At 38.1% G+C, this 23916-nt stretch overlaps 1 protein-coding gene across 9 annotated transcripts in view; it reads right to left on the bottom strand.

Annotated features, from left to right (window-relative positions):
- DNM3 (dynamin 3) overlaps positions 1-23916 on the bottom strand; it is a 651174-nt gene that overhangs the window by 399519 nt on the left and 227739 nt on the right. For all 9 annotated transcript variants that reach the window (XM_059875294.1, XM_059875295.1, XM_059875296.1 and 6 more), the window contains exons 5-6: positions 1583-1681; positions 838-998 (exon numbers count right to left, since the gene is read on the bottom strand). In XM_059875294.1, the coding sequence (XP_059731277.1) occupies positions 838-998; positions 1583-1681 (260 nt within the window). The remainder of the gene's footprint in view (positions 1-837; positions 999-1582; positions 1682-23916) is intronic.

The following is a 23916-nucleotide window of genomic DNA, read 5'->3' as shown; positions in this document are numbered from 1 at the left end:
TGTATATATGCATGAAGTTGCTCCTGCTAAGTCGCTTCAGTCGTGTCCGACTCTGTGCGACCCCATAGACGGCAGCCCACCAAGCTCCCCCGTCCCTGGGATTCTCCAGGCAAGAACACTGGAGTGGGTTGCCATTTCCTTCTCCAATGCATGAAAGGGAAAAGTGAAAGTGAAGTCACTCAGTCGTGTCCGACTCTTCACGACCCCATGGTCTGCAGCCCACCAGGCTCCTCCATCCATGGGATTTTCCAGGCAAGAGTACTGGAGTGGGGTGCCATTGCCTTCTCCAATATGCATGAAGTGAGGGGAAGCAAAGGGCCTAATTCTATCTGTTGTGAGGAAAGGGGTTATCTGGAAAAGTTTCTTAGATGAATGAAGATCAGTGATTGCTTATTTGTTTTTAAGATTGGAAATTAAGGATCAAACCAATCCTAAACAAAATCATAAAGAAATTTTAACTTAACCATCACAGATTGACATTTCAAAAAAAAAACAGATGACAAGAGACAAACTTTTCAGAGAGATGCAAGTTTAACTCCTTAAAACAATTATATATTATGAACAAATATGTGCTAAAATGTGTTCCCCTGTTCACTGTTTGTAAATAAATACGTATTTCTGCTTAGTACACTATTCTTTCAATAATATTAAGGTGGATTCTGGTCATTTAGAATTACTAATGGCATGGGTCTAAGTATTCATATTCATCTTTTAACTTTTCTATTAATACTATTATGCTAAATAGTTCAGAAAAAAGTATAAAAATAAGAAATATGGATTCCAATAGCCATTCACATATTTTATAATTGTTCTTGTTGATTGAAAAACCATTTTTACCTGATTAAGGACCTTCTGAAGGTGTGGGGTCCCCATCCGATCAGCAATATGTCTGTAAGCCGGGTGTGAGAGAAAAAATTTCCTTTCTGCCAACATGGCAGCCTTTATGTCCTTCTTCCCATCTATGTCCTTCTGGCTCCTGTTTACCACCCCCACGTAACCTAAAACAAAACACACATCTATGGAGTTGGGGACACTTTTGGTTTCTTCTTCTGGGGAAATTTTAAAGCTGTCAAAGAGGCCAAATAAGAAAAGCAAAATAATTTTAAGAGTCTGAAGAACAGATCCCCTTACAAAACTCAATTTGGGATATCAGTATTTAATGAAGGCTGGACAATTTGGCTAATGTTGATTTTTTAGCATTAACAAAATAACGTCCTTTTGTCCTTAAAAGATCTGTGCATTTAAATAGAGTAAATCTCTAAGCAGCTTTGTCAGACAGCAGCAAGTAAATAATTCAGACTTAAACAGAATACATTTATACAGACTATGATGAATAATTATACCGTTCCTTCAAACCCCTTCCTTTTCCTGTTTTATTCCTATTGTTTGAAGGAATAGTTCTTTCTTTGGATCAATTTTACTACATTATTTGGGAACACCATGTCATTCCATAAAATGTTTAACTAAGCTTAAATCCATTCTTCTCAATGTGGAGGCATAAAAATTCAGCCTCCCACTGGTTTCCCAGTTGTTTCTCTGCCACACCATCAAAGAAAGTCCTGTATAGGACACATTACATTACCCCTGCGAAGTGGCAGCAGCTTATTCTCTAGAACATCCCTGGCATCTGTTCCTTCATCCATGAGATCCAGTTTGGTGATGACTCCAATGGTTCTCAGACCTGCACCACAAACAAAACCCACATTACACAATTTGCAGAGACCAACAAGTTTCAGAGACATATATGTCTCAATGTTAATTGCAAAGCACTCATATTTCTGGTTCTTTCCATGTTCCTCACCATCTTATTTTGTTTTCTAATCCACAACTATCCCATCTAGTAAATTTCAACAGGATGAGACAGAGAGCTGCAAAACGACCCATCCATAAGATAACTCTTGATCCAGGAGAGAAAAAACAAATAGCTGTTTCACCAAAATACTTATAAATGTATGAGTTTATTTTTGTACTACATGTACATAGAAATTATGTATTTAAATTATCCCCTCAAGGATTGCACACAGTATGGATGCTTTCATTTTATGCATTACATTATTAAAAACAAAAATAGATTACACATGGACCAGTGATGTGGGTATGTCAGAAACCAAAGCTTATTATTGATCCAGGTCTGAGCACTTGAGAGCAAACTATAAAGAGAAGAAAATTAGGTACAGGATACCATCATTACCAAAAATAAACTCACAAATCTCACATATTCATTGTTACTTAGAAAAAGAAATATGACTTAATGGAAAGAAGACTGAAATAGGAATTCTGAGCCATGGATTCTAGCCTTAAGATAAGTCACTTAACTCTCTGAGTCTCAGTTTTCCTCTTCTATAAAATAAACAGTTGGAAATCATGAATCAAAGGTTCCTTTCAGTAATAAAATAATGAAAAAACCTAAACATTTTATGTAGCATATCAGATGTACTGTTTGTTCTTTGGTCCCATCATTAGATAAAATGAACAATATTGCCTACTGAGTCATCTTTTTAAGTGTATTTCTTTGGCTTTGCAATTAAACATGGTTAACTGAATACAAGTTTTTATTTTCTGCCTGAAACCACTCTCAATGGTTTCCCTGATAGCTCAGTTGGTAAAGAATCCTCTTGTAATGCAGGAGACCCTGGTTTGATTCCTGGGTTGGGAAGATCCCCTGGAGCAAGGATAGGTTACCCACTCCAGTATTCTTGCTTCCCTTGTGATTCAGCTGGTAAGAATCTGCCTGCAATGCACGAGACCTGGGTTTGATCCCTGGGTTGGGAAGATCTCCTGGAGAAAGGAAAGGCTACCAACTCTAGTATTCTGGCCTAGAGAATTCCATGGACTGTATAGTCCATGGGGTCACAAAGAGTCGGACACGACTGAGTGACTTACAGGCTCACTCTCAAATAATAATGTTTAATACTTTCTAAAACAGCTATGGTTTTAAATGCTTACATGTCTTAAATCATTTAATCTATCAAGTACTCCAACTACTAATTTTTTAAGATGAGGAAACTAAGTCAGAGAGAGATTAAGTCACTCATCCCAAGGTCACAGAAGAAATGGATCTGGGCAGTCTGGTTCTAGAATCCATGCTTTTAACCAATATACTCCTTATCATAATAAAATAATATGTTTTAATGTAGAGGGTTTAAACCAAGAAAGTCGAAGAAAACGGAAGAGAAATGCAGATAATTTTTGAAACTGGAAACTTAGCAGGATGACTGTTAACTAACCTAACAGATCAGAAAAAGAGGAAAACTTCATCCAAGAAAGTCAACAACAGGAGATGCCTAGAAGCTGAATAATTTACATCATCAGATCAGATCAGTTGCTCAGTTGTGTCCGACTCTTTGCGACCCCATGAATCGCAGCACACCAGGCCTCCCTGTCCATCACCAACTCCCGGAGTTCACCCAGACTCACGTCCATCGAGTCAGTGTATGCCATCCAGCCATCTCATCCTCTGTCGTCCCCTTCTCCTCTTGCCCCCAATCCCTCCCAGCATCAGAGTCTTTTCCAATGAGTCAATTCTTCGCATGAGATGGCCAAAGTACTGGAGTTTCAGCTTTAGCATCATTCCTTCCGAAGAAATCCCAGGGCTGATCTCCTTCAGAATGGACTGGTTGGATCTCCTTGCAGTCCAAGCAACTCTCAAGAGTCTTCTCCAACACCACAGTTCAAAAGCATCAATTCTTCGGTGCTCAGCCTTCTTCACAGTCCAACTCTCACATCCATACATGACCACAGGAAAAACCATAGCCTTGACTAGACGGATCTTTGTTGGCAAAGTAATGTCTCTGCTTTTGAATATGCTATCTAGGTTGGTCATAACTTTCCTTCCAAGGAGTAAGCGTCTTTTAATTTCATGGCTGCAGTCACCATCTGTAGTGATTTTGGAGCCCAGAAAAATAAAGTATGACACTGTTTCCACTGTTTCCCCATCTATTTCCCATGAAGTGATGGGACCGGATGCCATGACCTTCGTTTTCTGAATGTTGAGCTTTAAGCCAACTTTTTCACTCTCCACTTTCACTTTCATCAAGAGGCTTTTAGTTCCTCTTCACTTTCTGCCATAAGGGTAGTGTCATCTGCATATCTGAGGTTACTGATATTTCTCCCAGAAGTCTTGATTCCAGCTTGTGCTTCTTCCAGTCCAGCGTTTCTCGTGATGTACTCTGCATATAAGTTAAATAAACAGGGTGACAATATACAGCCTTGATGAACTCCTTTTCCTATTTGGAACCAGTCTGTTGTTCCATGTCCAGTTCTAACTGTTGCTTCCTGATCTGCATACAAATTTCTCAAGAGGCAGATCAGGTAGTCTGGTATTCCCATCTCTTGAAGAATTTTCCACAGTTGATTGTGATCCACACAGTCAAAGGAAAGGCTTTGGCATAGTCAATAAAGCAGAAATAGATGTTTTTCTGGAACTCTCTTGCTTTTTCCATGATCCAGCGGATGTTGGCAATTTGATCTCTGGTTCCTCTGCCTTTTCTAAAACCAGCTTGAACATCAGGAAGTTCACGGTTCACATATTACTGAAGCCTGGTTTGGAGAATTTTGCGAATTACTTTACTAATGTGTGAGATGAGTGCAATTTACATCATAGCCTCTCCATAAGAGTCAAGACCCGGGGGCGCCAATAGCTCTGAAAACTATGGAGAATGGTGGTGGTAGCTGAAGCTGAAAATAGAAACATTGGATGGAAGCAGTTAGATTTCCATGGATAACATAGCTAGGTGCTGCCCTGGTCTATCCTGGCAGGACAGTGCAGGTTCACTCTCTGGAAAGAATGAAAGTAGAAAAAACTGAACTCATGGGCACCTGGCCCAGTTTGGAGGAATATAGTATTAAAAGAGGATAATTAAGCAAAATTCTATACAGAGAATGGGAGGACTACCCCTCCCCATTCCAGTTCCTTAATCTGACTTGAATAAAGACTTTAATCCCCAGGCAAGAGATTGGAACAATGGTCTGGGAATACTAACCATTCCAACAGAAAAAAATACATGTTGACATTCAAAGGAACAACAGTTAAAACAGTCCAATAATACACAGGACTATTGTTGGGAAGTCTATCATTCCATAATTCAAATAAACACACACGGAATATCAACCGATAATATTTCACATTTAAATATAAATGGACAGCCAAGGAGATGCTCTAATATGAAACTAAAACAAGTAAACACTATACAACTGAACTTGAGGGACTTCCCTGGAAGTCTAGTAGTTAAGATTCTGCACTTCCACAATTCATATGGAAACACAAAAGACCCTGAATAGCCAAAGCAGTCTTGAGAAAGAATGGAGCTGGAGGAATCAAGCTTTCTGACTTCAGGTTATACTACAAAGCTACAGTCATCAAGACAGTATGGTACTGGTACAAAAACAGAAATATAGACCAATGGAACAAGATAGAAAGCCCAGAAATAAACCCATGCACCTATGGGTACCTTATTTTTGACAAAGGAGGCAAGAATATACAATGGGGCAAAGATAGCCTCTTCAATAAGTGGTGCTGGGAAAACTGGACGGCTACATGTAAAAGAATGAAATTAGAACACTTCCTAACACCATACACAAAGATAAACTCAAAATGGACTAAAGACCTAGATGTAAGACCAGAAACTATAAAACTCTTAAAGGAAAACATAGGCAGAACAATCCATGACATAAACCAAAGCAAGATCCTCTATGACCCACCTCCTAGAGTAATGGAAATAAAAACAAAAGTAAACAAGTGGGACCTGATTAAACTTAAAAGCTTTTGCACAGCAAAGGAAACTAAAAGCAAGGTGAAAAGACAAGCCTCAGAATGGGAGAAAATAATAGCAAATGAAACAACTGACAAAGGATTAATTTCCAAAATATACAAGCAGCTCATACAGCTCAATACCAGAAAAACAAACAACCCAATCAAAAAGTGGGAAAAAGACCTTAACAGTCATTTCTTCAAAGAATACATACAGATGGCTAACATATACATGAAAAGACGCTCAACATCGCTCATTATTAGAGAAATGCAAATCAAAACTGCAATGAGATATCACCTCACACTAGTCAGAATGGCCCTCATCAAAAAGTCTACAAACAATAAATGATGGAAAGGGTGTAGAGAAAAGGAACACTCTTGCAGTGTTGGTGGGAATGTAAATTGATATAGCCACTATGGAAGATGGTATGGAGAAAACACTAGGAATAAAACCACCACAAGACCCAGCAATCCCACTCCTAGGCATATACCCTGAGGAAACCAAAATTGAAAGAGACACATGTATCCCATCGTTCACTGCAGTACTATTTACACTAGCTAGAACATGGACACAACCTAGATGGCCATCGACAAATGAATGGATAAAGAAGTTGTGGTATATATACACAATGGAATATTACTCGGCCATAAAAAGGAATGCATTTGAGTCAGTTCTAATGAGGTGGATGAACCTAGAACCTATTATACAGAGGGAAGTGAGTCAGAAAGAGAAAGATAAATACCATATTCTAACACATAATATGCAATCTAGAAAAATGGTACCGAAGAATTTACTTACAGGGCAGCAATAGAGAGACAGACATAGAGAACAGACTTATGGACATGGGGCGAGGGGAGGAGAGGGAGAGATGTATGGAAAGAGCAATATTAAAACTTAAAATACCATATGTAAAATAGATAGCCAACAGAAATTTTCTGTATGGCTCAGGAAACTCAAACAGGGCCTCTATATCAACCTAGAGGGGTGGGATGGGCAGGGTGATGGGAGGGAGCTTCAAGAGGGAGGGTATATATGTATACCTATGGCTGATTCATGTTGAGGTTTGACAGAAAATAGCAAAATTCTGTAAAGCAATTATCCTTCAATAAAAATAAATAATTTTTTTAAAAAAAGATTCTGCACTTCCAACGTCAGGGGTACAGGTTCAATTCCTGGTTGGGGAAATAATATCCCACATGCCACATGGATTAAAAAAAAAACAAAACTAAATTTGAAGAAAACAAAGATAATGCAAAATACAGAAGAAAACTATTATTTATATTAACATCCTCAGAGAGAAAGAAATCATTGCATTCATGGAATAAAAACAGAATGTCATAAAAGGAAATTTTCAAGCAAACAAAAAGAATGTTCAAAAATTAAAAGTATGAGAGCAGAAAATAATAATGCTGGAGTACAAAATTAGGAACTCCTCCAGAAAACAAAAAGAAGTTGATAACAATAAAGGAAAAACTTTTTTTAAACTAGAGAAATGAACCAGAAGATCCAATATCTGAATAACTGGCATTCCAATAAGAGAGAGAATATCAAATAGAAAGAGTCAGGGATGCAGGGACATACTATTCATAAAATGTCATATAAGTGAAAGATGAATTTAGGGATTGAATGAACTCACCAAGTGCCCAACAAAATATGAAAAACATACACAAACATACACACAATATGGAACATCAGTAAAAGATTTCATAATACAGAAAACAAATAAAATATCCTAAAAAGCGCCCATAGAAGTTAAAAAGAAAGCTATAAAAAGAGTTTTGAGAATCATCACAGCATCAGTCTTCCCAGCAGCAAACTGGAAAATAAAAAACAGCAGAGCAATGTTTCCAACATTCTAAGAGAAAGATTAATTTCTAGCCTAGAATTCTAAACTATCAATAAACGTGACGGTAGAAAAGGTTATTTTCAGACACACAAAATCTCAAAATATTTTACCTCATTTTCTCCTTTTTTGGGGGGGGGCCACGGGGTGGTGCAGACTACTAAAAAGATGTGTTCCACCAAACATGGGAACAAACTAGCAAGGAAGTAGAAATCCAGAAGGAAATCCAGAAGCAGGGAATCCAATCTAACCAGAAAAAGAAGGAAATTTTCAGGACGGTGTAAATTTTAGGATGGTTTAAGGCCATGGTAAAACATCTGCCTATAATGCGGGAGACCCAGGTTCAATCTCTGAGTCGGGAAGATCTCCTGGAGAAGGAAATGGCAACCCACTCCAGTATTCTTGCCTGGAAAATCCCATGGATGGAGGAGCCTGGCAGGCTAGAGTCCATGGGGTCGCAAAGAGTCAGACACGACTGAGCAACTTCACTCACTCACTCACTCAAGGCCAGGAGAGCAGTCAATATTGATTAGAATAAGATAACTGTGGTGACCCAAGGACAAAAGAGCAGATAAAACCAAGAAGAGTCTTGGAATGCAGGAATGGAAAAACCAGACCCTTATTGTCCTTCCCTCCCCCATGTTGTAACTACTAATGGAACAGTATAACCTGTATCCCCTCCTACCCCACAGGGAGAAGGTATTTGCCCTACTCTTCCCCCGCCTGGTATACACGTCTCATCCAATCAGCAAATGACCCACAAGACCCCTATCTCACTCCTTGTACCTCGGGTATAAAAGTGGACTAAGGACTCCTGTTAAACGTTGGTTCTCCCTTGAGCTGGCCCACTGTTCTAATAGCGTCTCGCATTCTAATAAACTTTATTTCCCTCTCATTCTGTCTCATGTCTGGAAATTCTTTTCCAACCTGCACCCAGACCACGACAAAAACAAAGATACGAAGATAACTTTCCCAACCAATTAAAACAAAACTGAAAGTGATAGAATACTTAAAGCTTAATGCTGTTGAAGGTATTAGAGATTTAGACTTCTGTGGGAAAAGCTCAGAATACACTGGTGATAGACTGTTCAAACAAACAAAAGAAGAAACAACTATCTACCTCAAAGACAGCAGTATCACCCAAGAAAGGAAATTTAATCATAATTCAACACATGGTTCAGCTGTGGATACTATTTCCAGAATCAAAAATATTCATTTAGCAAAATACGATATAGCTATATAAGTAGAATTGGAGAGGTAAGTATATATATGTATGTGTAAGTATATGTGCATATGAGTGAGAGACATAAGACATAAGGCTGTCTTATGTCTTACCTCCTTAAATATGGAGGTAAATATCAAAGAAAGTTAAAAGGGTGGAAAGTGGTAACCGGTGGAAAGTGGTAACCTCTGGAAAGCAGTAATCCAGAGTTAGGAAAACAGACTGATTTTTCTAAAGCGATGTACATTTATAACATTAATGAAAAGTAAGGGTTATAATTTTTTAAGTATTTTCTTCACTACTCTCTAATTCCAAAAAGGCAGAAAAGTCTATGCTTATTGATGTCCCAGAAATGGCTGATAAAATTATTTCCTTTTTCACATTTACTTATACAAGTAGGCAATTTAAATAATCAATGAACTCCTGCTGGCAGACTCAAGACCTATACTGATCTCAAAAAGATATTGCCAGAAGAGACTCAAAGGCAACATTTAAAGTGTTTTAAAAGCACTTCACTGGGAATATAAAGACATAGTAAAAGTAATAACAAAGTCACTTGCTGAGTTCTGATTGTGTGGCAGACATAGACTTGAAACAACTCTATGAAATAGATATTACTATTTCTCAATTATACAGATGAGGAAAGTGAGACTTGGAAAATAAAAATACATTTGTCCAAAGGCTTGTGGGCTGTAGGGTGTTGAAGCCAGACAAACTTATTCCATTTTTAATCACTATATTTTCAGCTTCTCAATTCTTAGCTAGATTTTACAAGTGATTAGCTGTGTTATCTGGCAAGTTGTTTACATCATCTGTGTCTACTTTTCTACAGAATCAAAGGTTTATCTAGCTGTCTCTTTCAAGTACAGAATTCTGGGAAGAACAACTTCCAGATTCAGAAGAGATTACATAGAGTAACATATAAGGTAAAAAGTAATTTAATAAAATTCTTGCCCTCCATCTAAAATAAAAATAATCAATTAAGACCTAATAAATAATGTATGATATTGTATTTCAATTCTGTTTCTCTTCAGTAAAGAATAACCACAATGATGGGTACTTATGAGCCCTGACAAAGATCTATAAAAGACATGAAAGGCACTTCAATATTCTGATTCTTATGTATTACAGATCTAAAGTCAAGTATTGGATTGTTAAAATCCAAGTCCCACTGCTGTCCCTTATCAGTTCTGAGACATTAGTTTTCTCATCAGGAGTAAACACATCAAAAGGATAATCACATATCACAGTTTATATCTGATGTCTGGGATAATTATTAATAGCATCCCTTTTAACTCTCAAAGGACTTCATAGAGCAGAATACATTACATGTTCACTCTAAATCATCAATAAAATGAGGAAATAACAAAGCTATATTTTAAAATTACTTAATAGGACTTCTGATTTCTGGTCCACCACATAAGAAGCCTGGAAGTTTCCACTGTGACCTAATAAGTGAAAAGTCAATAACCCTTAGATTCATCAGAGCAGTGAGGCCACAGAGCAAACCATTGCCCACCCCCCAAATTTGGAGAGACAGGTGAATACAGAGACCCACAGCTTGCTGCTAAATCGCTTCAGTCATGTCCGACTCTGTGCGACCCCAGAGATGGCAGCCCACCAGGCTCCCCCGTCCCTGGGATTCTCCAGGCAAGAACACTGGAGTGGGTTGCCATTTCCTTCTCCAATGCATGAAAGTGAAAAGTGAAAGTGAAGTCGCTCAGTCGTGTCCGACTCTTAGTGACCCCATGGACTGCAGCCTACCAGGCTCCTCCATCCATGGGATTCTCCAGGCAAGAGTACTGGAGTGGGGTGCCACTACCTTCTCCGATCCACAGCTTACTGGAGCAGAAAGCCATAAGCAGATAATTCTGCAGGAACCAAGGACCCAGGCAGTAAAACCTAAACTGTAATTGATAAATTGCTGGAAGTTCAGTGTGGGCAGTCTTAATAGTTAAAAACTCTAGGGGGACCCAGTCATAGAGGATACCCATACTTTTTTGAGTTTTGCCTCCAGGAGCTCACCAGGTTCTCACAGTGAATATCTGAGAAAAAAAAGGTCCTGTGCCTTAGGCAGGGGAAGAAAGAAACAACCTGATTTAAAAATGGGTGAAAGACCTAAACAGAAACTTCATCAAAGATATGTAGACGGCAAGTAATTCTTGCCTCTTCACCTTCACAATGCTATCCCTCTCAGCTCCAAGAAAAGCTTCCCTTTTCTTCTTTTTTTGGTTATTTCCTATTCATCCTTCAAAATACTATACAGGCCTCTCCTGCAGGTTCTTAATCAGGCTCCCATAAATGTAAGTTTGGAACTTTTTCTCTGTGCCCTTAAAACTCTCTGTGTACACTGAAATCATAGTTCTTATATGATGCTAGGAATCTGCTTATTTGCCTGTCTCACCCTCTAAGTCATGATCCCTTCAAGAATAAGGACAATGTCTAATATACATATTTCATACGTATTCATAAGCAATTCTTATAGGTGCCAAACACAGAGTGGGAAGTCAATAAACGTTTATCTACCAAATGAAGAAATAAGTAAAAAGCATATTTATTTTTAGGTTTAGACAAGGATTGGAATACAAATTCCAAAAAAGAAATAGAATACCATTCTACTATGTTACCTAGGTCAACACAGTGATTTTCCTATAACAACATTATCATTTCTTCCGTTTATATATGCAACTAAATTATAAGTAGTGTGTTGTTTCATCTAATTAAGAAAAGGGACAAAACCAAGCCATGAACCACATTAGCAGTTGCCAGAAAAGTAATCTGGGACACTATGTACACTGAAACAACAGCAATGAAAAACAAAATCAGTGAAGAGTTAGTGTAAACATGTATACAGCTAAATTAAAAACAGACTTAGAAAACTAGATGTCCTTCTGTTAATGCATTGTTTGTTTCGGGCTTTGGTGGTATTCAGGGTGGGAGTTGAAGTAAATGCTCTTCTTTCTGTTTGGCAAGGGATTATGGAATATTTTACTTCTGAAAGCAATCAGTGATGAATAGGAACAGTTTCATCTTTTTTTCCTATAAGTTTTCCATTAACATTATTTTATTACTTCCAACAATTCTAAATAATACAGTCTTCATTTCCAAAGTCATCTGGTAATACATCTGCATGTGATACTAGGTAAAATATTAACTAAATAACAGAAAACATAAAAATTACTGCTGTTATAGTAGTAGACACTCTATTTGCTCACCTATTTATCCTCAGAATCTAGCAAAGTACTTGAAAGATTTAATATTTATGAAAGAAAGGGAGAGAAGAGAGAGACAGCAAAGGGAGAAAGAAGATAAAGGAGAGAAAGGAGAATTTTTCCAAAGAATAATTTGGAATACTTATATAAGAGTGGTTCTTTCATTGAAAATCTGTATTCCAAAACATACTAAGGCAAGAAGAAACAAAAGAAAATGAATCCACATACTGTAGTCTCCCTCCTATTTACAGTTTCACTTTCTATGATTTCAGTTATCCGCAGTCATCTATGGTCCAAAAATAATAAATGAAAAGTAGGGACTTCCCTGGTGGTCCTGTGGTTAGGCATCTGCCTGCCAGTGCAAGGGACTTGGGTTTAATCCTTTATCTGAGAGTATCCCACTTGCCACAAGGCTACTAAGCCCATGTGCCATGGCCACCGAAGCCCACACATTCTAAAGCCCATGCTCCACAAAAGGAGAGGCCAATGCAATGAGAAATTCATGCACCACAACTGGAGAAAGCCCATGCACAGTAACAAAGACCCAGCACAGCCAAAATTGATTAATTAATAATTTTAAATTAAATTTAAAAGTAATACAATAAAAAATAAAACTCAGAACTCAACAAAGTTCAAAACATCCAGGATTCAAACAAAAATCACCAGATACACAAAGAAGGAAAAACGTGACCACAATGTGGGGGCTGGGGAAGGTAGGAATCAGTCAGCAGTGTCTCTCTTAAAAACTTGGGATTCACAGATAATGTTAAAATAACTATTAAAAACATGCATAAAATGTTTAAAGATATAAAAGAAAACATGGAAATACAGGCACACCTCATTTTACTGTGCTTTGCTTTATTGCACTTTGCAGATGCTGCACCTTTTTACAAATTGAAGATATGTGGCAACGCTGCATCATGAGGTGATGGTTGGCACTCTTAGCAATGAAGCATTTTTAAATTTAATTTTTATCTTATAGTTGATTTACAATGTTGTGTGATTTTCAGGCATACAACAAAGTGAATCAGTTATGATACATATATCTATTCTTCTTCAGATTCTTTTCCCATATAGGTTATTATGGAATATTGAGTAGAGATCCTTGTGCTATACAGTAGGTCCTCATTAGTGATCTATTTTTATATAGCAGTGTATATATGAGAAATGAAGTATTTCCTGCCATATGAATAAACAAGGATGTCACAGTTGTCAGTGATTCCAGCCCTCCAAATGTGAATTTCTGAGCCCTAAGGACACTCAGGAAGAAGAATACCTGCATGATCTGACAGCCATCAGGCTGCAGTCACTCCCTCTAGTGAGCTCAGGATGTGAAAAACACAGGATCCTGGCCCCAGGATAGCTGAGGTGCATATGAAAGGGATGATTTCAGTGAGCCCAGACTCTTGCATCTTCCCCTACAAAAAGTGAAAGTTGTTCAGTCGTGTCTGACTCTTTGCAACACCACGGACTATATACTCCATGGAATTCTCCAGGCCAGAAAACTGGAGTGGGTAGCCTTTCCCTTCTCCAGGGGATCTTCCCAACCCTGGGATCAAACCCAGGTCTCCTGCATTGCAGGCAGTTTCTTCACCAGCTGAGCCACAACGGAAACTCAATACATATAAAGGAAAAAATACATAGAAAACACCCCCGACAGAGAAAAGTGCTAAATTCCTTAACTTGGGATATCTGGTTTTCTTTAATTAGCAATAATTTTTGATGTTCAGACTACCTGCCCTTTGTTGCTAAACTTCTATGTAACCTGGCTCCTCCCCTTGCCAACTTGGAGCAGTTCTCTCAGGGTCACTTGAGATCCTGTCTCCTGGGCTTAAAGTCCTAAAAATTCCCACTGAATAAAACATAACTCTCAAAGAGGTTGTGACAATTTTTTAGCAGACAAAATGTTAATCCCAAACTCCTAATTTATCCTCCCCAACCTTTCCCCTTTGAAATCAAACTTATGAAAACGAAGTCTGTGAGTCTGTTTGTTTTGTAAATGAGATCATTTGTATACTTTTTTAGATTCTGCTTATAAGTGATATCATATAGTATTTGTCTAACTTACCTCATTTAGTATAAATCAATAAAGAATTTTTAATTAAGGTATACACATTTTTTATACATGCTGCTGCACATTTAATAGACTGTAGTATACTATAAACATAACTTTTATTTGGAAACCAAAAAAAAAAAAAAAGAAAGACAGGCTAAATGGATACAAAAAAAAGACCCCTATATATATTGTCTACAAAGGACCCACCTCAAAACAAGGGACACATACAGACTGAAAGTGAAGGGCTGGAAAAAAAATATTCCACGCATATAGAAACCAAAAGAAAGCAGGAGTAGCAACACTCATATCAGATAAAATAGACTTTGAAATAAAGGCCATGAAAAGAGACAAAGAAAGACACTACATAATGATCAAAGAATCAATCCAAGAAGAAGATATAACAATTATAAATATATATGCACCCAACATAGGAGCACTGTAATATGTAAGGCAAATGCTAACAAGTATGAAAGGGGAAATTAACAATAATACAGTAATAGTGGGAGACTTTAATACCCCACTCACACCTATGGATAGATCAACTAAACAGAAAATTAGCAAGGAAACACAAACGTTAAATGATACAATGGACCAGTTAGGCCTAACTGATATCTACAGGACATTTCACCCCAAAACAATGAATTTCACCTTTTTCTCAAGTGCACATGGAACCTTCTCCAGGACAGAACACATCCTGGGCCATAAAACTAGCCTTGCTAAATTAAAAAGAAAATTGAAATCATTCCAAGCATCTTTTCTGATCATGATGCAGTAAGATTAGATGTTAGCTACAGTGGTCATGTATGGATGTGAGAGTTGGACTGTGAAGAAAGCTGAGCGCCGAAGAATTGATGCTTCTGAACTGTGGTGTTGGAGAAGACTCTTGAGAGTCCCTTGGACTGCAAGGAGATCCAACCAGTCCATTCTGAAGGAGATCAGCCCTGGGTGTTCTTTGGAGGGAATGATGCTAAAGCTGAAGCTCCAGTACTTTGGCCACCTCATGCAAAGAGTTGACTCACTGGAAAAGACTCTGATGTTGGGAGGGATTGGGGGCAGGAGGAAAAGGGACAACAAAGGGTGAGATGGCTAGATGGCATCACCGACTCGATGGACGTGGGTTTGAGTGAACTCCGGGAGTTGGTGATGGACAGGGAGGCCTGGCGTGCTGCAATCCATGGGGTCACAAAGAGTCGGACATGACTGAGGGACTGAACTGAACTGAACAGGAAAAAAACTATTAAAAATACAAACATATGGAGGCTAAACAACTCACTTCTGAATAACCAAATCACAGAAGAAATCAAAAAAGAAATAAAAATATGCATAGAAAAGAAGGAAAATGAAAACACAACAACCCCAAACCTATGGGATTCAGTAAAACCAGTGCTATGGGGAAGGTTCAGACCAATACAAGCTTGCCTCAAGAAACAAGAGAAAAATCAAATAAATAACCTAATTCTACATCTAAAGCAACTAGAAAAAGAAGAAATGAAGAACCCCAGGGTCAGTAGAGTGAAAGAAATTGGAAAAATTAGAGCAGAAATAAATGAAAAAGAAACAAAGGAAAACATAGCAAAAATCAACAAAGCCAAAAGCTGGTTCTTTGAGAAGATAAATAAAATAGACAAACCATTAGCCAGACTCATCAAGAATAAAAGGGATATGAATCAAATCAACAAAATTAGAAATGCAAATGGACAAATCACAACAGACAACACAGAAATACAAAGGATCGTAAGAGACTACTATAAGCATCTATATGCCAATAAAATGGACAACTTGGAAAAAATGGACAAATTCTTAGAAAAGTATAACTTTCCAAAACTGAACCAGAAAGAAACAGAAAATCTTAACCGACAAATCACAAGCATGGAACTTAAAACTGTAATCAGAAATCTTCCAGCAAACAAAAGCCCAGGTCCAGATGGCTTCACAGCTAAATGCTACCAAAAATTTAGAGAACAGACTGGTTCCAAATAGGAAAAGAAGTATGTCAAGGCTGTATATTGTCACCCTGTTTATTTAACTTATATGCAGAGTACATCATGAGAAACGCTGGGCTGGAAGAAGCACAAGCTGGAATCAAGATTGCCGGGAGAAATATCAATCACCTCAGATATGTAGATGACACCACCCTTATGGCAGAAAGTGAAGAGGAACTAAAAAGCTTCTTGATGAAAGTGAAAATGGAGAGTGAAAAAGTTGGCTTAAAGCTCAACATTCAGAAAACGAAGATCATAGCATCTGGTCCCATCACTTCATGGGAAATAGGTGGGGAAACAGTGGAAACAGTGTCAGACTTTATTTTTGGGGGCTCCAAAATCACTACAGATGGTGACTGCAGCCATGAAATTAAAAGACGCTTACTCCTTGGAAGGAAAGTTATGACCAACCTAGATAGCATATTCAAAAGCAGAGACACTACTTTGCCAACAAAGGTCCGTCTAGTCAAGGCTATGGTTTTTCCTGTGGTCATGTATGGATGTGAGAGTTGGACTGTGAAGAAGGCTGAGCCCTGAAGAATTGATGCTTTTGAACTGTGGTGTTGGAGAAGACTCTTGAGAGTCCCTTGGACTGCAAGGAGATCCAACCAGTCCATTCTGAAGGAGATCAGCCCTGGGATTTCTTTGGAAGGAATGATGCTAAAGCTGAAACTCCAGTACTTTGGCCATCTCATGCAAAGAGTTGACTCATTGGAAAAGACTCTGATGATGGGAGGGATTGGGGGCAGGAGGAGAAGGGGGCGACAGAGGATGAGATGGCTGGATGGCATCACTGACTTGATGGACGTGAGTCTGGGTGAAGTCCGGGAGTTGGTAATGGACAGGGAGGCCTGGAGTGCTGTGGTTCGTGGGGTCGCAAAGATTCGGACACGACTGAGCGAATGAACTGAACTGGACTGAACACCTATCCTACTCAAACTCTTCCAGAAAATTTCAGAGGAAGGTAAACTTCCAAACTCATTCAATGAGGCCACCATCACCCTAATACCAAAGCCAGACAAAGATGCCACAAAAAATAAAACTACAAGCCAATATCACTGATGAACATAAATGTAAAAATCCTTAACAAAATTCTAGCAAACAGAATCCAACACCATATTAAAAAGATCATACATCATGACCAAGTGGACTTTATACCAGGGCCGTAAGGATTCTTCAATATTTGCAAATCAAGCAATGTGATACACCACATTACAGAACTGAAAAATAAAACCATACAATTATCTCAATAGATGCAGAGAAACCCTTTGACAAAATTCAACATCCATTTATGATAAAAACCCTCAAGAAAGCAGAAATAGAAGGAACATACCTCAACATAATAAAAGCCATATATGATAAACCCACAGCAAACATTATCCTCAATGGTGAAGAATTGAAAGCATTTCCCCTAAAATCAGGAATAAGACAAGGGTGCCCACTCTCACCACTGCTATTCAACATAGTTTTGGAAGTTTTAGCCACAGCAATCAGAGAAGAAAAAGAAATAAAAGGAATCCAGATTGGAAAAGAAGACATAAAACTCTCACTGTTTGCAGATGACATGATCCTTTACATAGAAAACCCTAAAGACTCCACCAGAAAATTACTAGAGCTAATGAGTGAACATAGTAAAGTTGCAGGATATAAAATTAACACACAGAAATCTCTTGCATTCCTATACACTAACAATGAGAAAACAGAAAGAGAAATTAAGGAAACAATTCTATTCACATTTACAACGAAAATAATAAAATACTTAGGAATAAATCTACCTAAAGAAACAAAAGACCAATATATAGAAAACTATAAAACACAGATGAAAGAAATCAAAGAGGACACAAACAGATGGAGAAATATACCATGCTCATGGATAGGAAGAATCAATATAGTGAAATGAGTATATTACCCAAAGCAATCTATAGATTCAGTGCAATCTCTATCAAGCTACTAATGGTATTTTTCATTGAACTAGAACAAATAATTTCACAATTTGTATGGAAATACAAAAAACCTCAAATAGCCAAAGCAATCTTGAGAAAGAAGAATGGAATTGGAGGGATCAACCTGCCTGACTTCAGACTATACTAAAAAGCTACAGTCATCAAGAAAGTATGGTACTGGCACAAAGTCAGAAATATAGATCAATGAAACAAAATAGAAAGCCCAGAGATAAATCCATGCAACTACGGACACTTCATCTTTGACAAAGAAGGCAAGAATATACAATGGAGAAAAGACAATCTCTGTAACAAGTGGTGCTGGGAAAACTGGTCAACCACTTGTAAAAGAACAAAACTAGAACACTTTCTAACACCACACACAAAAATAAACTCAAAATCGATTAAAGATCTAAACATAAGACCAGAAACTATAAAACTCCTAGAGGAAAACATAGGCAAAACATTCTCCAACATAAATCACAGCAGGATCCTCTATGACCCACCTCCCAGAGTAATGGAAATAAAAGCAAAAATAAACAAATGGGACCTAATTAAACTTAAAAGCTTTTGCACAACAAAGGAAACTATAAGCAAGGTGAAAAGACAGCCTTCAGAATGGGAGAAAATAATAGCAAACAAAGCAACTGACAAAGAATTAATCTCAAAAATATACAAGTAGCTCCTGCAGCTCAATTCCAGAAAAATAAATGACCCAATCAAACACTGGGCTAAAGAACTAAAAAGACATTTCTCCAAAGAAGACATACAGATGGCTAACAAACACATGAAAAGATGCTCACCATCACTCATTATCAGAGAAATGCAAATCAAAACTACAGTGAGGTACCATCTCACACCAGTCAGAATGGCTGCTATCAAAAAGTCTACAAACAATAAATGCTGAAGAGAGTGCGGAGAAAAGGGAATCCTCTTACACGGTTGGTGGGAATGCAAACTAGTACGACCACTATGGAGAACAGTGTGGAGGTTTCTTACAAAACTAGAAACAGAACTGCCGTATGACCCAGCAATCCCAGTGCTGGGCATACACACCAAGGAAAACCAGAACTGAAAGAGACTCATGTACCTCAATGTTCATCATAGCACTGTTTACAATAGCCAGGACATGGAAACAACCTATATGTCCATCAGCAGACAAATGGATAAGAAAGCCGCAGTACATATACACAATGGAGTATTACTCAGCCATTATAAAGAATTCATTTGAATCAGTTCTAATGAGGTAGATGAAACTGGAGCCTATTATACAGAGTGAAGTAAGTCAGAAAGAAAAACACCAATACAGTATACTAACGCATATATATGGAATTTAGAAAGATGGTAACGATGACCCTATATGCGAGACAGCAAAAGAGACACAGATGTAAAGAACAGTCTTTTGGACTCTGTGGGAGAAGGCAAGGGTGGGATGATTTCAGGGAATAGCATTGAATCATGTATATTATCATACATGAAACAGATTGCCAGTCCAGGTTCGATACATGAGACAGGGTGCTCAGGGGTGGTGCATTTGGATGACCCTGAGGGATGGGATGGGGAGGGAGGTGGAGTGGGGGGTTCAGGATGGGGAACACATGTACACCCATGGTACACATTCATGTCAATGTGTGGCAAAAACCACCACAATATTGTAAAGTAATTAGCCTCCAATCATAATAATTTTTTAAAATAAAATAGGCAAACACTTCACAAAAGAAAATTTACAAATAGCCTATCAGGACATGAAATGATGCTCAGTGAAAAGGCAAATCCATACCACTGCATAGACATTACAATGACTACAATTAAAATAAAACTAACAATACCAAGTGTTGGTGAGTATGGGGAGCAACTAAAGCACTCACATTGCTGCTAGGAATAAAATTTGTACAATCACTTTGCAGAACAGCTTAGTGGTTTCTTAAAAATATTAAACATACACTTACCCAGTAATTCCACTCTTTTTAAGTTGAACTATTATTGATTTACAATGCTGTGCTAATTTCTGCTGCATAGCAAAGTGATTCTGTTATACATATTAACATTTTTCTTTAATATTCATTTCCATTATGGTTTATCATAGGATACTGAATATAGCTTTCTGTGTTGTATAGTATGACCTTGTTGCTAATCCATCTGGTACATAATAGCTTATATCCGCTAACCCCAACCTCCCACTCCACCCCTCCTACAACTCCTTCCCCTTGGCAACCACAAGTCTGTTCTCTATATTTGTTACGTCTATTTCTGTTTCGTAGATAGGTTCATTTGTGTAATATTTAGATTCCACATATAAGTGATATCATATGGTTTTGTCTTTCTATTTTTGACTTACTTCAATTAGTATGATACTCTCTAAGTCCATCCATGTTGCTGAAAATGTCATTATTTCATTCTTTTTTATGGCTGGGTGGTATTCCATAGTATATATGTCCCACATCTTAATATATTCAGCTGTTGATGGACATTTAGATTACTTCCATGTCTCAGCTATTATGAGTAGTCCCCCAATTTCACTCTTAAGTATTTTTCCAAATGAAATGAAAACATATGAACATAGAAAACTCATACATAAATATTTGTGGCAGCTTTATTGTTATCACCCCGAATTGGAGAAAACTAAAGTTCCATCAACAGGTAAATGAGTCAACAAAATATAGCAGAACCACACAATGAAATACTTACTATTCATCAATTTAAAAGAATGACCTTAAACATGCAGTAGCAGGGAGGAATCCCAAAAACATCATGCTGAGCAGAAACCAGACACCAGGAGTACTTACTGTATGATTCCATTTTATATAAAACTCAAAAGACAAATCTAACATATAGCAAAAAGCAGAACAATGGTTTCCTAGAGCCAGGAGGAGGAAAACAGGGTGGGACTGACTAGAAAGGAATACAAGGGAACCTTTACATGTGATGGAAATGTTCTTTATCTGGCTTATGGTGGTAGTTGCATGAGTGTATATGTTTATCAAACTCATCAAACTGTACACCTAAAACACATATCACCCTACTCAAGCCTATAGTCTCAGATAGCCTCAAGTTGAAAGATAAGTTAAAAGAGAGGAAAGAAGGGTAGGAAAAATATTAATTGCAAGGAAACAACAACAAAAAATGATTTAAGATCTATGTCTAGGAAAAAGCTTTGACTGTAGTTATTGGTACATGGAATTAACTAGAAGCAGATAGTTAAGCCTTAATGAGTTTAAGAAACTGTATACCCAAAGATACAAAAAGCCTGGCCTGAAAAAGCCCTTGTTAGAGTCTTAAAACATCCACAACCCCAAGTTTTTATAGGTAGACCACAAGCTATAAAAACTGCGCCTCTCCAGAGGTTATAATCCCTCATTTCCACTTCAGATATGACTTAGAGGAAATGGACAGGACAAAACTCCAAGAAGGTACTCCCAGAAAAAGACATTCCCTGGGAGAACAATGGATAGCAGACAAGGGAATTCCTTCTAGAAGGATTTAATCAACAAACTTCTTTCATTGCCATGCTAAGAAGTCTTCACAATGCCTGCCCAGTAGGATTCCATCATTGTTGTGGACCTGAGACTATTACATATTTCTCACTTTCACCTTTCTCATTCAGGGGTTTTTACTGCAGACAATAACTAATAACGCTGCACATAGCCCTCAGGAAACTATTTGGAATCCTGAATAGATATCTCAGACGGCTGACAACAAAATATTCTGGTTCAGAACACCATGCAGGGACTTTGTTGGCAACTGTATGGAAATTCTAGGAGTCAGAGAATTAAATGGACTGGAATGGGTGAATTTAACTCAGATGACCATTATATCTACTACTGTGGGCAGAAATCCCTTAGAAGAAATGGAGTAGCCATAATGGTCAACAAAAGAGTCTGAAATGCAGTACTTGGATGCAATGTCAAAAATGACAAATGATCTCTGTTCGTTTCTAAGGCAAACCATTCCATATCATGGTAATCCAAGACTATGGCCCAACCAGTAATACTGAAGAAGCTGAAGTTGAACGGTTCTATGAAGACCTACAAGATCTTTTAGAACTAACATCCAAAAAAGATGTCCTTTTCATTATAGGGGACTGGAATGCAAAAGTAGGAAGTCAAGAAACACCTGGAGTAACAGGCAAATTTGGCCTTGGAATACGGAATGAAGCAGGGCAAAGGCTAACAGAGTTTTGCCAAGAGAACACAATGGTCATAGCAAACACCCTCTTCCAACAACACAAGAGACGACTCTACACATGGACATCACCAGATGGTCAACACCGAAATCAGATTGATTATATTCTTTGAAGCCAAAGATGGAGAAGCTCTATACAGTCAGTAAAAACAAGACCAGGAGCTGACTGTGGCTCAGATCATAAACTCCTTATTGCCAAATTCAGACTGAAATTGAAGAAAGTAGGGAAAACCACTAGAGCATTCAGGTATGACCTAAATCAAATCCCTTATGATTATACAGTGGAAGTGAGAAATAGATTTAAGGGACTAGATCTGATAGACAGAGTGCCTGATGAACTATGGACAGAGATTCAACACATTGTATAGGAGACAGGAATAAAGACCATCCCCAAGAAAAAGAAATGCAAAAAAGCAAAATGGCTGTCTGGGGAGGTCTGACAAATAGCTGTGAAAAGAAGAGAAGAGAAAAGCAAAGGAGAAAAGTAAGCATCTGAATGCAGAGTTCCAAAGAATAGCAAGGAGAGATAAGAAAGCCTTCCTCAGTGATCAATGCAAAGAAATAGAGGAAAACAACAGAATGGGAAAGACTAGAGATCTCGTCAAGAAAATGAGAGATAACAAGGGAACATTTCACACAAAGATGGGCTCGATAAAGGACAGAAATGGTGTAGACCTAACAGAAGCAGAAGATATTAAGAAGAGGTGGCAGGAATACACAGAAGAACTGTACAAAAAAGATCTTCATGACCTAGATAATCACGATGGTGTGATCACTCACCTAGAGCCAGACATCCTGGAATTTTATGTCAAGTGGGCTTTAGAAAGCATCACTATGAACAAAGCTAGTGGAGGTGATGGAATTTCAGTTGAGCTATGTCAAATCCTGAAAGATGATGCTGTGAAAGTGCTGCACTCAATATGCCAGCAAATTTGGAAAACTCAGCAGTGGCCACAGGACTGGAAAAGGTCAGTTTTCATTCCAATCCCAAAGAAAGGCAATGCCAAAAAATGCTCAAACTACCACACAACTGCACTCATCTCACATGCTAGTAAAGTAATGCTCAAAATTCTCCAAGTCAGGCTTCAGCAACATGTGAACCGTGAATTCCAGATGTTCAAGCTGGTTTTAGAAAAGGCAGAGGAACCAGAGATCAAATTGCCAACATCTGCTGGATCATCTAAAAAGCAAGAGAGTTCCAGAAAAACATCTATTTCTGCTTTATTGACTATGCCAAAGCCTTTGACTGTGTGGATCACAATAAACTGTGGAAAATTCTGAAAGAGATGGGAATACCAGACCACCTGACCTGCCTCTTGAGAAACCTGTATGCAGGTCAGGAAACAACAGTTAGAACTGGACATGGAACAACAGACTGGTTCCAAATAGGAAAAGGAGTACATCAAGGCTGTATATTGTCACCCTGTTTATTTAACTTATATGCAGAGTACATCGTGAGAAATGCTGGGCTGGAAGAAGCAAGAGCTGGAATCAAGATTGCCCGGAGAAATATCAATCACCTCAGATATGTAGATGACACCACCCTTATGGCAGAAAGTGAAGAGGAACTAAAAAGCTTCTTGATGAAAGTGAAAGAGGAGAGTGAAAAAGTTGGCTTAAAGCTCAACATTCAGAAAACAAAGATCATGGCATCCGGTCCCATCACTTCATGGGAAATGGATGGGGAAACAGTGGAAACAATGGCTGACTTTATTTTTCTGGGCTCCAA

Source organism: Bos taurus, chromosome 16 (genome assembly GCF_002263795.3).
Source record: "Bos taurus isolate L1 Dominette 01449 registration number 42190680 breed Hereford chromosome 16, ARS-UCD2.0, whole genome shotgun sequence".
NCBI lineage: Eukaryota > Metazoa > Chordata > Mammalia > Artiodactyla > Bovidae > Bos > Bos taurus.
This window is presented reverse-complemented; position numbering and strand designations above follow the sequence as displayed.